We start from the raw sequence: 15,724 nt of genomic DNA, 5'->3' as shown, positions 1-15,724 counted from the left end.
GTGTGTGTGTGTATGTGCGTGTATATTGGTGTGTGTGTGTGTGTGTTGATAGTGCTGGTTGTCAGGGGATCAGTAACAAGGCTGCTCTTGCAGTGATGTAATGCCTACAGGAGAACACAGCTGCCATGCCTGGGGGGTGAGGTAGTCACCAGGGGAGGGAGAGGGGAGGATGGATGGACGGATGGAGCATTGGAGGGTAGGGAAGGTGCTGGAGGAGAGGAGAGGAAGGGGAGATTAGATAGTTGGGGGTGCTGGAAGTAATGGAGGGAGGAGGGGGGGGGGCTTGAATCCATAGGGAGACAGTAGCTGAAATGATGTGGTCATATCGTAATGAGACATGAGTGGTGCATTGGGTAATCGTGTGTGTGTGTGTGTGTGTGTGTGGGTGTGTGTGGGTGGGTGCTTGGTCTCAATCCCCAATACAATACCCAATACTTTAGTACTGGCTGAAATTCATAGCAAATTAATTTAAAAGTTATGTATTCTTTAATTAGATATTTAAAATAAATAAATTGACTATATTTTATTTAAAAGGTCCAAAAAGAGATTTCAGGATCGAAACTGTGTTATCATATTGCACTTATTTCTGTTTGTGAACAGATAACAGGAGCTGATGATGTCAAAAAGAAAGGCTGAGGAGGTGAAATCGAGGAAGAAACCACAGAAATATGGAGGGTAGTGCTTCTTAGATGTAAAGAGCAGGCGGGAGGAGAGTGTATGGGATTAAGAGAGCACTGGTGCACTACTTGGTGGTGTGTGTATGAGCACGCATGAGGTAGTTTTATCTCTATCTCTGCAGCCTGGAGGGAGTCCTGCTCGCATCAGTCATGCAGCAGACCCCCTGCCCTCCAAACAACTTAACCCCCTGGAGGAGCTCAACACCCGGGGCTACTGCACCAGTAAATCTATCGCACTGGCAAAAAATTAGTTTACAAACACACACACACAAACACACACATATATACACACTCAAGCAAGCGGGTATACAGAAGCCACACACACACACACACACACACACACAAAAGAGAGAAGAGGGTAGGCTATCAAACACACCAAGGGGGGCTTTCAGGACCAGACGGGTCCTCATAAACCAGATGAACTACTTAAAAATCCCAGTTGGAGATGTTCAGCGGTGTGTGTGCGTCGTGAAAAAGGGGGGACTGTTAAGCCTCAACATGAAATGCCACTGGAGGCATGTGCTTACAGTGTGTTTGCTTGCACATGAAGCCTGGGCATTCACTTTGTGTAAAAGTGTGCGTGTATAATGTTTAAGTTAATTTTAGCCGAGAGTGAGACGGCTCACAGCTGTTTTCTGAGGTTGTGCATAGATGAGTAATGTGTACGTGTGAGAATAATGGCTAAATACTGTATGTGCAGGAACAGTGCACATTAGTCTTCAGGAATGAAAAGATGAAGAATGTGTGTGTGTGTAAAAAGAGAGTACACACTCCGCTCTCCCCTCTGATTTCCCCAGAGGTGAATTTGTCTACACAGGTTCACTTGAGCATAACGGATTGTTATTTCATTCTAAATGCTAATGGCCTAAGCTGGGATGCACAGGGTTTCCTTGCAGCACTTGAAGGCAATAACACTGAAAACACACCTCACCATCTCTCAATGTCCCTCGCATGTTGGGCAGTCTGACACGCACACAGACACACGTGTGATAACTGTGCTGCTCCGACAGCGAGGAGCTGACAGTGGATCAGTTTGTTTTTAATGAGCTTTTACCGCTGCTACGTGCAGACTGACAGGCAGATCTCAGATCAGTTCAGTGTTAATTAGCTCCTATCAGCGCAGCACACAGGCTGACACACACACTGTCCTGACACCAGTGCTGGGAGCCATGCCATCTGGTCCTGTGTTAGTTACACGCACACGCACACGCACACACCCACACACACACACACACACACCTCAATGTCTACTAGTCTCTTGTCTACCTGTCTCACAATTAGCTCAGTCTGTCTGTGCCTGTCGCTGAGTGGTATGATCACTTCCCCCCCAAATCTTCTTTTACACAACACGTCCTATTATCACACACAGCACACACAGCATGACTCAATGAAAGGCAGGCAGAAAGTGAGTCGCAGTTTTTCCACTGACCTCAAATGCATATCAGTGCTTGTGGAAAAAATTATTTTCAAATCATTCTTCTCCAAAATGAAATGGAAATTAATACTTCTCCCGATGTTCCAGTGAGATAACGTGTTCCTGAACATAAATTTGTTTCTAGAACAAATTTTTGTATAGAAATTGTACATACATTAAAAACAAGACAAAATCTCCACATGAAGTGGACAATGAACACATTACTCAACTTTTAAGCACTCAGCTTAAAAGACACAGACATGAAGCAAAAGTTAGGTGGTGCACCCTGGAGACTGTATTTGGGCGTACAGGACATGGTGACAGCAGCTATCGCAACACCCATGGTTAGGGTCGGCTTTCCTGCCATTACAGGCTGTGGAGACGCCGTGTGTGTGTGTGTGTGTGTGTGTGTGTGAACGTGTCACATTCGCAACTCTGCAGTGACATCACTCCAACAGCTACAGAAGAACAATAGAGAAGGAATGACGTGATGCTGAGAGGAACTGGGCAAGCTGTTTCTGTGTGCGCCCTGCCAACGCCTTCATGATGCCTTTAAAATGATTTTTAAAGCTGACGGTGGAGCTTTTGAGTTTTTTTTTTCTCCCTGAATCAAAAGACAATGTTAAAATATAAATACAAATAACATGCATTTGTATACAGACATGCTTCCCAAGTTCCAAGGCGTCTCCCTCTTTCACCCTGCGAAGCACTGATGTCACTTGATCAGAAACAGGAAATAGTTACACAACCCGAAGGGAAGTGGCCTCTCTGTAGGCTGCCTTCCTCTATGCATGTGTGTATTTGTTTGTGTATGAGTGACCCTGTAAGTGTGTTTGTGTTTATGTGTGATCAGTGGGGGGAGATATCAGGAGGACCGGGAATGATCACAAACTGCTACATTCCTCAATCTTGGGCCTCTAAAATTAGCCTGTTGCTGTGGCAATGGAAAATCTCCCTGCTTTATCAGGAAGCAGTGGCGGCCCCAGAGGTTCAGCCCAAAAGTTTGTGTGTGGTCAGCATGTATTTACGGTAATAAGACCTCTGTTACAAGTCAGTGTACATACCAGGAAAAGTGTTAAACCGCTGAGGATTTAAACTCTCTGCTCTGCTACAGGCAACTAGTCTACTCCTGTGCCAATGAGCCTGGAAAAGAAAATCCCCGTCTTTCTTTGGAAAATAATTAGCAAACTGCATATTAAAATAGATTTTCTCATACTGTAACACACTTCCAAAGGCTGCCAAGAAAATAGAACCTCAACCGCATGGCGGAGGTGCAGTCTAAATCTGATTAAAACAGCTGAAAAAAAAAAAAAAAAGGCAACCAATTAGGTAAATAAGGAAGCAGCACTGCAGCATGCCAGAGATAAAGACCATCAAAGACAGCACGGTGATAAACAGGAATCCGCCTTTGTTCCAAGGAATGACGCTACGACAGCAGTGGGCAGTCCGAGCATGAATGGAATCTGGTGGATGCAGGCCAACTCTGGGTAGGATAAACTAGCATCATTTTCGCTCTTTTTCCTTTTCTTCTGCCTTTGGAAATTTCCACTCCACATGTGTTTTAGAGTCATCAGGATAAATGCTGCAGCGGTAAACTGATGGCGCAGCAACCAAACTACGGAGCACTTGGCCCAAATTCACGGTGAGGTTCGAGTTATGAGGTGCTGATGGGGGCGTAGCGTGGAGAAACCGGGCCTGGGTTAGCACGCTGTTCAACTTCAGCTCCTGTTGACCTGATGTGTTGACACTGCCTAGGTAACAGTTTAAACAAACTATTTTTATTCCATGCTGGATGAATGCATGACAGGGGCGGGTTGGGATGTTCAAAAGGCCTCTAGATAGATTTCAAATGCAGCAGGAGCCAGAAGGTATGCACTGTGAATGGACTGTATACACAAAGCAGCTTAAACAACTATGGTAGAAGTATTTAGGGCACGGTGGTACAAGCACTGTCCCACAGGGTTTATCCACAACCTTTACTTCTTATAAAAGGCAAACTGCATCTTGTAGGAAAAGAAACCAACAATTGTTATGCATATCATATTTAATTTGCTGTGTAAGGCCGACACTTAATTGTTGATTTTTCTTATTTCACAATCATGCTTTAAAAGTGCTCCACATTCACCTTTTTTGATTGTATCCCGAGACAAACTCAAGTATCTAACATGTGTCCTAAAGACAACACAGAACTTTTCTGAATAACATCCTTAGTCTTTCATAGTTATTTAGTTATTAACTTTGTTGTGACTTGACAAAAGGGTCAAGTTACGACATTTTCAGGGAACTATGCAACATAACTAAGACTTCCTTTACTGTGTCTGTGAATGGTGAATTAAAATCAGTTACGGTCAAAGTTTACACTGATCTTATGACTTTTACGACATAATAATACAAGTTCTTCAGCCTGTGTGCATACAATACAGTGCGAGATGAACAGACATGGTACTCACAAGCTTAAATATCGTGTGCGTCTGTACTGGCGTCTTGAGCTCTAATCTTAGAATTTATGTACATCTGTGCGCATCTGGGAAGAAAATGTCTTTCTTTCTTGGCATGCTAGATTATATACGTATGACTGTTTATCACTTGTGTATGTGTGTGTGTGTGTGTGTGTGTGTGTGTGTGGCCCCTCCGAGCCAGCATGGGACTCTGAGTGATGGAGGAGAAGGGGAAGAGGAGCAGGAGGCAAGCAGAGCAGTGAGATCACGTCATGGTGGAAACATTTGGCAGTGGCTCGAATAAACACACACACACACGCATAAACACACACACACACACACACACACACACATATCAAACTGTGCGTGCAGACACACACACATGCTGGCCTGTTTTTGTTCTCCAGTTTTGAGGGAAAGAAGGGGAAAATGACATCAAGCTCATCATGTGAGGCCAATGAGACAGACGAGGGAGGGGGTGAGAACACTGGCAGAAACAGAACATTGTTACATAAAACTCAGTACAGGCCTCCTCTGGGCCCTGTTACCATATTATGTGTGTGTGAGTCTGTCCATATGTGCATGCATTTGCTCACTTGCAGGAGTGTGTACGATTTAAGAATTTTCACAATCAAGGTGTGAACCTAAAAAAAGGAGCTTGTTACATACCTGCAGAGTGACTGTTTGCAGAATAACAGAGCATTGTGTCACTCTGCAGCTCCGAGGCTTCTCAAGGTCTGTAACACTTTTCAGAGCAGGGAGGTGATGTCATAGATATTTTTGTAGGCCATTTACTTTGACCTTTGAGCTCCTTTGGTGCTGGCTGGGGTGTGCCAGTGTGTATGTGTGTGTGTGCGTGTGTCCTTGTCCGTTTGTGTGTTTGTGTATCTACAGCCCAGGGTGAGAGCACCGAGGCCACTGGCGCCAGATGTGACGACCGCAGGAGTCTGGGCCTAAAAATAGTGCTCTGTTCTCAGCACCGTGAAACAGAAGAGAGGAGAGAGGGAGGAGGAGGAGGGAAAAGAGAGGAAGAAATAGGGGGGGAAGGTAAAGGAGCTGAAGGAGAGATGGAAGGAGGGATGGAGAGGAAGGCGAGGTCATTGAGAATAATGTGTCAGATCTCCCTGGGGAAGGTGAGCTCACCTCCTAATGGCACCACTGGCTCCTTCTCAATGAAATCATTGATCTGCTGGAGCTCCCCACGGCGTAATGGAGAGGGGTCAGATGGAGGGGGAGGCAGAGGGGGAGAGAAAGGGGCAAGGAGGTGCAGAAAGGGCAGGTTAGGAGGTTAAGAGAGACGGGAGAGGGGGATGAAAGATACCTGGAGCTCATGATTAATGTGTAACCTCTCTGACCTGCACTGTGGCCAATCACAACACACCTGCAGGCACAGAGTGGTAAATAAATGCCGATTGATCATGTCAACATGATGTCCATCACACAGGTATTTCCATAAATTAATGTTCCTGTCTATCTCTAGATGGCGCTGTTGGCAGCGACTACCTTTGGGTCACCAGAGTTTCTAATCACATAAAATGAGTGATCTGTGTCAGCCAGAGCATCCTGCACACACTTGCACTCTACAGCTCTGCGGGTGTGCATGCACGTGTGTGTATGTGTGTGTTTGTTCTGGCAGATATTCTGGTGACTTTCTCTCCTCGGGCTGGTTCAGAGGATGTGGAGACTTCCTGCTGGGCTCCAGAAGGAGAAGAAGAAACCGTAAAAGCAAGACTTTCAGCTCTGAAGAGGCTGACGAATGCAGCACAGGTCAGCATGACGGCCTGTCTCACTGAATGAGCTCTCCGACCACACACACACTCTGGCTGACACACACATGAATGCACATAAATGTAGCCAACTGAACACTTGCACGCACACACACACACACACACACACACACACACACACAAACACTGGACCTACATGAAGAAGACACACACACATTCAGTATGAAATGAGGAGTATTACCTCATCTCCTCAATAGCTCTCCTCCTTCTGTTTTGTCTTTTTCTTTTTCTCAGACATGCACTCTCAAACATTGCCTCATGCGCGTGCACGCACTACTTCATATGCACATATTCATGCACACATGCGCGCAGACACACAAAAACACACATACACACTGACACAAACAGACCTCCTTATGTAGCTCATTGGAATGTCTCTGAGAACGGCTGCATTGTGAGATTCGGCCTCCCACGATTACCTCACTCCTCAGCTTCTCTCTGATGCACATGTACACACACACGCACGCACACACACACGCATGCACGCACACACACGCACGCACGCACACACACACGCACATACATACAGGGGCCACCGCCCCATTGTATAACAGCGCAGAAGAATGACACATAACTGAGTTGACCTTTGTACCTCTGTCTGTGCAGTCACACCCTAACCTGATCTCACCAAAGCTCCGGGCTACACAGCAGCTCCTGTGTGTGTGTTTTTAGTGTGTGTGAGCGACGGAGAGAGAGAAAGAGAGAGAGAGAGAGAGAGAGAGCAAACAAACGAAAATGAGAGAGAGGCACCTTTCATCTCCTAATGCCTCTCATCAGTATGTCATCGCCATGTCTCGTCTTGTGTGCTTCTGCATTGAGCTGGCAGGCTGACAGCGTGGGAGTCAGCATGCTAACCTGTAAAAACTGTGCCCCAGTAAGATACTACATACTAATACTACAGTATGTACCATATATTAATCATGCTTTTTAGAAATTATATTAAAATCCAAAAAGCTACTGCCAATCAAACTAGACAGAGAGAAAGCACTTTTTTGTTTTCTGTCTCACCACCATCCATAAAATGTTATATTTGATCCAGTTGTGAGCATTACCAGCATACAACAAGTATACTTAAATATGAGAGTGCTTAGTTTTGTCATGTTTTAGTGTGACAGCAAACCTGGTAAGTCCTAGTTAGTATGTAGTATGGAATGTGACACAGCTCAAATCTCAACAGGTAGAGGTCAGAGTACATACCTACCTATCTGCGTAACAGCTTGTGGAATGGTGAACAAATAGTTTGTAACTAACAATAATCTTTATTATCAATTAAGATTTATTTTGTGATTAATTGCCGAATCATTTAGTCTATAAGTGTTGATTCTTCACACACTTTCCAAGAGCCAAAGGTAAAGTCTTTAAATAGACTGTTAGACTGACAAACAGTGCAAAACCCAAAGATATCCAAATTACAGTGACATAAAACAGAGGAAAGCAGGAAATCCTCAAAAACCTAAATTGTTCTGTTGAATAACTTGTTTTAGTACTCAAAATGAATGCTAACTGGGGACTGTAGGTAACGGCAGTGCTCAGATGTCACGTACACAATTCCCTCCAAGTCTCCCCCAGTGCAGAGAATCAAGACGTGTCTGGCACGTGCCGCCATCCCTCGCCTCTGTCTCATTTCCTTGCACGGCCCTTTTCTCTTCTTTCACTCTCTCTCTTTGACCCAGTCGTGTGGCGCTTTAGTAATCCGGTGAAAAAACACTGGCAGATGGCACTATGGAAGATTAGGAGCAGTCTTGCACATCTGTAATCGCCACACATACACACACCCACACGCACACACAACAGATTGATGAAATACACACCTGCAAACCTGCATCCCTGTTCCTACACCTTAATTTCCTCTTTCATGACCTAACTCTTTGTCCTTCTATAATCCCCTTTTTTGCATTTGTTCTATTTTTCTGGTGTTCCAATTTCAACAAAATGTGCCCGCTATGAATAAAATGCATTGTCATTTTTATCACCACCTCCCATCCTCTTGAAACGATTATCCAACTCTCTTTTCTCTGCAGAACATGAGTGCATATTTCACACTTTCAGCCCTCCCTCTTTCTCTCTCTCTCTCTCTCTATTCCCTTTTTGTTCATTATTCTATTCATATTCTTTCTCTAAAGCTTCTTCTGCTAAAACCAGAACATGAGGTCTGGAGGGTAACATCAAAAACAATTCATCCTGGCAGGCCTCATCAGAGCCGATGTGACGCATGACACAGCTACGCAGTTGGCATCAGCTAACATACCACCTAGCTACACACTAGCAGGCAGTGTTGTCTTTGGTTTGGCTGTGTGCTGCGGATTGGTGGGAAACACGCAAACTTTAGACCCACTGGGGAGGCAGCTGGCTCCAACCAAGCGATGTTCTTCTCTACAAAAAACACACACACGCAAACACACACAATCACACACAAAGTCAGTACTCTGAAAAAGGCAAGACACATCAGCCTGAGCTCCGACTGGGTGAGATCATTGCTGTGGTAAAAATAAGGCTTGTCCTCAGAGAGACATGTTTTGCACACTTTCACACAGTCGATGAGGTAATAACGCAAACATACACACGTGTACACAAACATACGCGCAAGCCACGCTGCGGACACATGTATTTACATGCACGCGCACACGTAAACATTTTCCAACTGCCACCACCACCACATCCTGTGTGAATATATATTTCAAACTAAACATAGTGTGAGAATCATTCGCTACCCAGATTACTAGTCTCATTCACAAAAAACAATGGTTCTATTGGGACATGGCTTGTTTCATGACATCATTCACATGTAGGAAGTGGTGTGGCTTCTGAGCCTGAGTTATTGATTATTTAGTCAATGGACCGAAACCTAAGAGGAGTCACCAATTGCTTTTAGATCAATACGCTCTTAGTACATGAGCTACGGTTGTATAACATGTCATTCAAGCAGCTTAACTGCCAAATATGTTCTGCAATTAATTCCCTGAGTTTAAGGAAAGTTTAAGTCATTAGAATTTAGCTTTAAAATATGAAAACATATACCCACTTTAGAGAAGTGTGTATCTGCGAGAGTGTGCCCTAATCTCCCTTTGGCAGGCTTCTGCATAAGTAACAGTTAAGGCAGAAAATCCTCTTCTCCCCTCAGACAGTAAGCTCAGTAATTATTCTTTTATTCACCCTGTCCATCCCATTTATGGATTCTTCTCTTTTCATCTCTCTATCTGACCCTCCCTCCCACTCACATTACCCCTCACTTGATTTGCAGCAATGTTACGGTGTGTACTGTGCGTGTGTGGCCTGCATACGCGAGGCTGAAAATAAGTCGTCAGTCAGATATGAAGTCATCGCAGGAATTATTAGCATCATAAATCAGAGGTTCAGTAGAGGGGCAGGGGGAGAGGTGGAAAAGAGTAAGGTAGGGGGAGGGGGAGGGCAGAGAATGAAGAGAGAGAAAGAGGGAGGATTACTGTTTGCAATTTTAAAGTACCTTGAATCTTTAAGAATGTGAGAGGGGGAGTAAAGCCAAGTAAAGCCAGGAATGAGGGGAAAGACAGAAGGAAAGGAAGGAAAAAAATGTGCCCGTGGTGACGTCTTCAAATACGTCTGCTTGTTTTGTCCAAACAATAGGCTAAAACCTAAATATATTCCATTTACAGTGATAGAGAACAGAGACAAGCAGCAAATTCTAAGATCTCAGAACCTGGAACCAGAGATTGTTTGATATTTTTGCATTTTAATTGTAGCCAAAACAGCCAAGCTGCCTCTGAAGCGGAGTTCACAAATTCTTAGTACCCCATTTAAGAAGACATACCCTCTTTTAGACCACATGGTTTGTTGATTGTAAAACAAGGACTGTACTAAAAACACATGATTAAAATAGTCTCCCCCATACATTTTCTAATTTGCATCACTTCTGGTTATTTAAATTGATCGAAGAAACACGGCTCAAAAACCACCAACATTTCCCCTTCTTGTATCTTAACGTCATCTCTGTCATGAAAAGTCTGCAGCTTCCTTGTAGACAAACAGATCCTGCAGCACTCATCCCCGTTATCATGCAGGCACGAATGCATGCATGCATGCATACGTGTACACGCAACACGCTCCCATCTGCCCACCCACCCATACGCACATGAGCATCAAGCATGCACAGACACAGGCTGCTAGCTCCACTGACCCCAATAATACAACCACCCAAACAACAGCCAACGCCATTGGCTGAGTCCTTCTGGGAAATATTCTCTGCCACTGTTGTCGTGGAAACAGCAGAAAAGCGGGGACAGAAATGGAAGAAGTGTGATTCCTCTTTTTTTTTCCTGAAGAAACGTAGCAAGAGAGAGCTGAGGAGACTGATAAAGAGGAGGGAATCGCTGACAAGGGGTCTTTCATTAAAAAGGGTATGATGTTTTAAAAAAAGCTGCAGAGGAAAATCCTGGCTTTTGGAGACAATCAGCGTGTCGTCATTACAGTGTGTGTGTGTGAGATATCGAAAATGGTTGTGTGTGTGTGTGTGTGTGTGTGCACAGTATATGCGGGTGTGCCCAGCCTAAGCATGTGCTCAGTACATCGCTGTGACTGTGACTAATTGTGGAGCCTGGGTGCTTTGAGGCAATCCTCAGCATCTATGAATGACTCATGAAAAAGCGCTAATCTCCCAGCGGAGGGAGAGAACTGAGAGGAGGAGGAGGAGGAGGAGGAGAAGAATGGGGATGTGGGGATGCAGAGAGGAGAGCAGAGATTTGCCCGAACAGCATGCCGCTGCCGTCTCATTTCCAATCCTGACTGAGGCAGATTACGTTCTCCTTTCTGTGCTGACACATTTGGGACGGATTCATAAGCCTCTGCTGGTGGATGGGTGTGTAATGCCGTCCCTTAAAAAAACTGCAGCCGCCGCAATCGAGATGTTATTAACTCAATGAGGCTATTAACAGTCTTGCTGGGGCTCAATTATAAGTCTTAGTGTGCTTAGTGGACACTATGACAGGATAATAACTGTGGTAAATAAGGCCAGTGGATTGAAGTTAAGCTTCAGCTTTATTTCAGTGATGCTTGGTAAGAAAACGACGCCAGGGAAGCTTAAACATCAAAGAGTCATCAGAGAGGCTTTGTATGCAGGCATCATGCTTTTATACTTCCTCCTCTCCCTTCTATCTCCACATATGCGTGTGAAAGTCTTACTGCCAGGTCAGAAATGAGGAACAACTAGTATAATGTGACTGAGGAGATAAAGCAGACTTGTGATCATCAGTGACATCTGCTGACCAAACTGTGTAATGACAAACTAGACTCAAATCAGGCAGGGAGGGGTGTGGTGAGGTACACCTGCCTGCTGCACAAAAGCAAGTGGGCATTAAATAGAGAAACAACACAAACATATAAAACACAGACAGAAAGAACAACAACACCACCGTCATCACACACACGTTCCACACGTTCTCACATACCGGTGAGCAGGGAGACTTTATGGAAGGTGCCCTCCAACTTTCCCATGAGAATGTGCATGAAGCCTTCTTTGGACAGATGCCCTGCCTCTTTGGAACTCTGGTCATAAACCACCACTTCCTGCTTCCTGCCCAGCTCCACCTGCACAAAGGATAAACAACAAGGAAGAGAGGAGAGATGATTTTCTGTGCTGCTGTGGAAAGTATGTCAATCATCCTGGACCAACAAGGATGAGTTAGTTAATATGACAGCACCTATTAGACAGGTACACTGCACAGTTTAAATGAGAATTCATTGCATTTCTTTACACACACACACACAAAGAGAGAGAGAGTGCAGTACTGTAAAGATGTATATTTATCAGACCTCTTGGCTGAGAAAACTAGTTCATTGCTACAAGACATTAAATACACATGAGCTGCTGCAGGGTTCGAGCCTGTAGCAGTCTGACCCTGGTATAGTTCCTCTGTAACACTGTATAACACTTGAGCACTCTGCTGCCCTAATATGCACCAGGAAGCAGCAGTGAGGAAAACCCACACCACTGGGAGTTATGACAATAAACATTGGCTTCATCAATGCAAGAGACTGCACCAGTAAGCAGGAAGAACTACAGGTGATTCTGGAGGTAGTTATGAGGATAAAGCATAGGGTTATGAATAATGCATTTGGGCTCAGTGTTGCTCTGTGCAACTGTGACTGCAATATTTACTGTGCAAATACTGCTGAGAGGGTAGTTGTTGTAATGGCAGGCGGTATCAGTAAAATCATAATAGCTGGATACACTGGGTGTGGGCATCCATCGATGTATCAGTGTGATGCTGTTTATATCAGATTGTGAGAAAGATGACAGGGTATGAGCATGCGCTGGTGTGATGCCTGTGTGTGCGTGAGAGAGTGTGAGCGTGTGCATGTGTCTGCACACACAGCAGCAACACTGTGTTGTTCCCCATGTTGTCAGGCAGGCTTTGGTCACATGACCATCAGGCAGCGCCTACTGCAGCTATGAATCACTGCATCATTGAACCGCCACTGGACAGGAGAGGAGAGAGGGAGGAGGGAAGAGGGCGAGCGGAAGGGAGGGATAAAGAGGGTGGGGGTAGCGGAGTAGCGGGACGGGGAAAGATGGAGACGAGATGAAGAAAGATGCAAGAGGAAAATAAAGAGGAAAAAAAGGGGGGGCAGGCGGTGGAGGAGGAACGGGGGATGGAGAGGGACGAGGATGAGACAGGACAACCCAGTGCAACGCTTCCTTGTTTACATTAACATACACTGAGACATCCTCATTAAAAATGTGCTACTGAATAGCTGCTAGCTCCCAGGCAAACTGAACTAAGTGTGCCACCCATCTCTTCTTCACTCCCTGTATGCTGAAAGGCACACTGGTGGTGATAGCTCATGGTACAAACAGCTCCACAGTGTGCAAAGAGTGTGCCTGATTATGTTTCTGCCTACAGAGCAGCTGTAGCAGAGTGCCTGGGCAGACAGCCATGCAGGTGATTTAGACAGGACAAGGTCAGTCTCTGAAGTCTCGTTAAAGTAACTCTGGTCCAATAAGACCCGGCTTGGCTCTGCCTGCCTGCATCCAGCATCAGTACTGACATAAAAGTAGTGCTGGGTGATGTGAACAAAAATTTTTATCATGGTATTTTGTAAGACTCTGGTGCTTTAACAATATATCAAGGTTTCTTTATTATTTTTTTGCAACACTAGGCCTTTATATAGGTTTATAGTTACATAGTAACTATATAGTCAGTAGTACATAAAATATAGACATTTTAATGTAATCATGTATATACTGAAGGCTTTGATTACTATGGATTTTCTTAGCCCCACATAATGATTTTAGTTTTTTTATTGTGCAAACTGCAACATAGTAAAAAAAAAATTTAAATAAAAAAGATATGCCAGCATCTTTAGCATTGCTACCTTTTCAAAACAAAACATGTTAAAATAGTTGCATAAACTGACATAAAACACTCAAGTATTTAAGTATTTGAAGAGATATTTCTCAAATGTTCTATTGCGCAAGAAACACATAAATTATAGCGGTTAAATCAATCACATCATACAGGAAATTAAAGCCGGTATAATGGTTCATCTGGTATATCGCCCAGTATGTAATAACATGAAAAGCTGAGGCAGAAACCGTAACCTGTGCCTGATGGGTCATAAGAGACTTCAAACAACTTGCTTTCTGTGATTACACACCTGAGAGGTTAACTGTTCACTGTTTGGATTACTGTTTGTTGAAGTGCCCTGCTGAGTCTGAGTCTGGTCACTAAACTTAGTTGCACCCTTTTTTCCTCAAACAGAGATGACCTGCAATACCATCTCACCCAGTATATGCTTACATCCAAACTACTGCATTAAGAGATATGATCAAATAAAACAGCACTGTGACTGCAAGCATGCATTTGTCAGGGAAAGACATCAATGCAGTGCTACAAATTTAAAATAAACAGGATTTATACAACTTACTTTAGTCTCTACTTGACCATAGCACTCTTTTGTTATTTTTCCTTCATCATGACTCTTTCCTTGTTTTAAATCCCCTCCACCCTCCATCTTTACTTACCCTGGATAATTTTGGCTAATAATCCTAATGGGATCAGGTCTAATTTGGGAGCCTGATCCAAACACCTGAGGATTACAGGCCTTTAAGTATACATACATACATAAATACACACACAGCATAGCCAGCTGCACAGTGTGTGTCAGCTGCACAGTGTGAAAAGTTTCACTTCTATGGCAAAGACATAAAACGCTGCAGTAAAAATAGAACTGTTAATCAGTCTGTTACTCACTGTTGGACAAGCAGTGAGTCATTTATCTCTGCTTTGTAATTTTATAACTTTCTTAACTAAAACTTGAACTCTTCTACACTATTCTATCTCACTCTCTGTAATTACTGACTAGCACTCTCTTAAAGGTTCTTGTTCTTGTTGATGTCATGTTACAAAAAACACATGACTATTTAAATTGTGCTGGAAAATACAGAATTAACAGTTAAAACACTGTTTTAATCTGTATTGTTTCACAAAATCCAGTAAACGTGGAAGGCTCATTCACTGAGAGGATGAAATTACACCTCCGCTCATCCGATCTGAAAGGGTTCCCTACGAGTTACGAAAAAAAAAAAATCAGCAGCCACTATGTTTTATAGAATGATAGTAAAAATATTATAGTATTGATATATATATACACTTCAGTGAATAGGCTACACATCAGTTCAGTATGTGATATGCATAGAGTTTGCTGCAGTGTTAGAGGTCAACGACCCGAGGGAGCTGGCTGTCAGACTGCAGCAGCAGTACAGATCTCTCATCCCTCTGCAGTGCTACAGCATCACTACTACTACTGTACTGGCCCAGGCGCTCTGACGCATGCACACTGCAGGTAAATAAGGAATGCCACTGGCAGCGAGAAGGAAAGAGGAGGGGCCATGGAGTGAGAGGTGAAAGTGGGGGGAAAAAAACAGGGGGGTATGAGGAAAGAGGAGGGGGAACGGAAGAATGGGATCAGAGAGGAAATCGAGGAGGGAGGACAATCAGATGCAGAGAGAGCGACTGGAGGGAGGCGGAGGGTGCAGAGAGGGACAGAAGGTGGCACTGGCAGACAAAATGCGATGATCCTGCTGCACCCAAGCTTCCTCTAAAGGATCTGGAGGCTGGCTTCACAGCAGGACATAAACATAGAGCGGAGAGATTATTTTTCTCCTGTCATTTCTAGAGGGAAACACCAGGAAACAGAGAAGGAGACTGCGGGGAAAGCAAGAGACATTTGTGTCAATTATGTGAAAAAAAAGAGAGAAAATGTGAGTTTAAAGGAGAAAAAGTGAAGGTGAAATTAATGTTTCTTACTGACCCTGTATTATAAAACATACAAAAAGTGGGAGGAAAACAAGGTCTGACACAGGGCTGTAAGTCAAGGCTCGGCCTTACTGGCAATGCTCCTCTCTAGGGTCAGCACACACACACACACACTGAC

The 15,724-nt window shown here is 44.1% G+C and overlaps 1 protein-coding gene across 1 annotated transcript in view; it reads right to left on the bottom strand.

Moving 5' to 3' along the window:
• dusp8a (dual specificity phosphatase 8a) overlaps positions 1-15,724 on the bottom strand; it is a gene marked incomplete at its 5' end in the record, with an annotated part of 38,065 nt that overhangs the window by 14,998 nt on the left and 7,343 nt on the right. Inside the window, 1 exon segment of the mRNA XM_035664538.1 lies at positions 11,737-11,875. Coding sequence (XP_035520431.1) covers positions 11,737-11,875 — 139 coding nt within the window.

The sequence above is a fragment of the Morone saxatilis genome, unplaced genomic scaffold (assembly GCF_004916995.1).
Source record: "Morone saxatilis isolate NCDOM2014 unplaced genomic scaffold, NCSU_SB_2.0 Contig2, whole genome shotgun sequence".
NCBI classification, from domain to species: domain Eukaryota; kingdom Metazoa; phylum Chordata; class Actinopteri; family Moronidae; genus Morone; species Morone saxatilis.
Note: the sequence above shows the minus strand (reverse complement) of the source record. Positions and strands in the feature narration are given on the sequence as shown.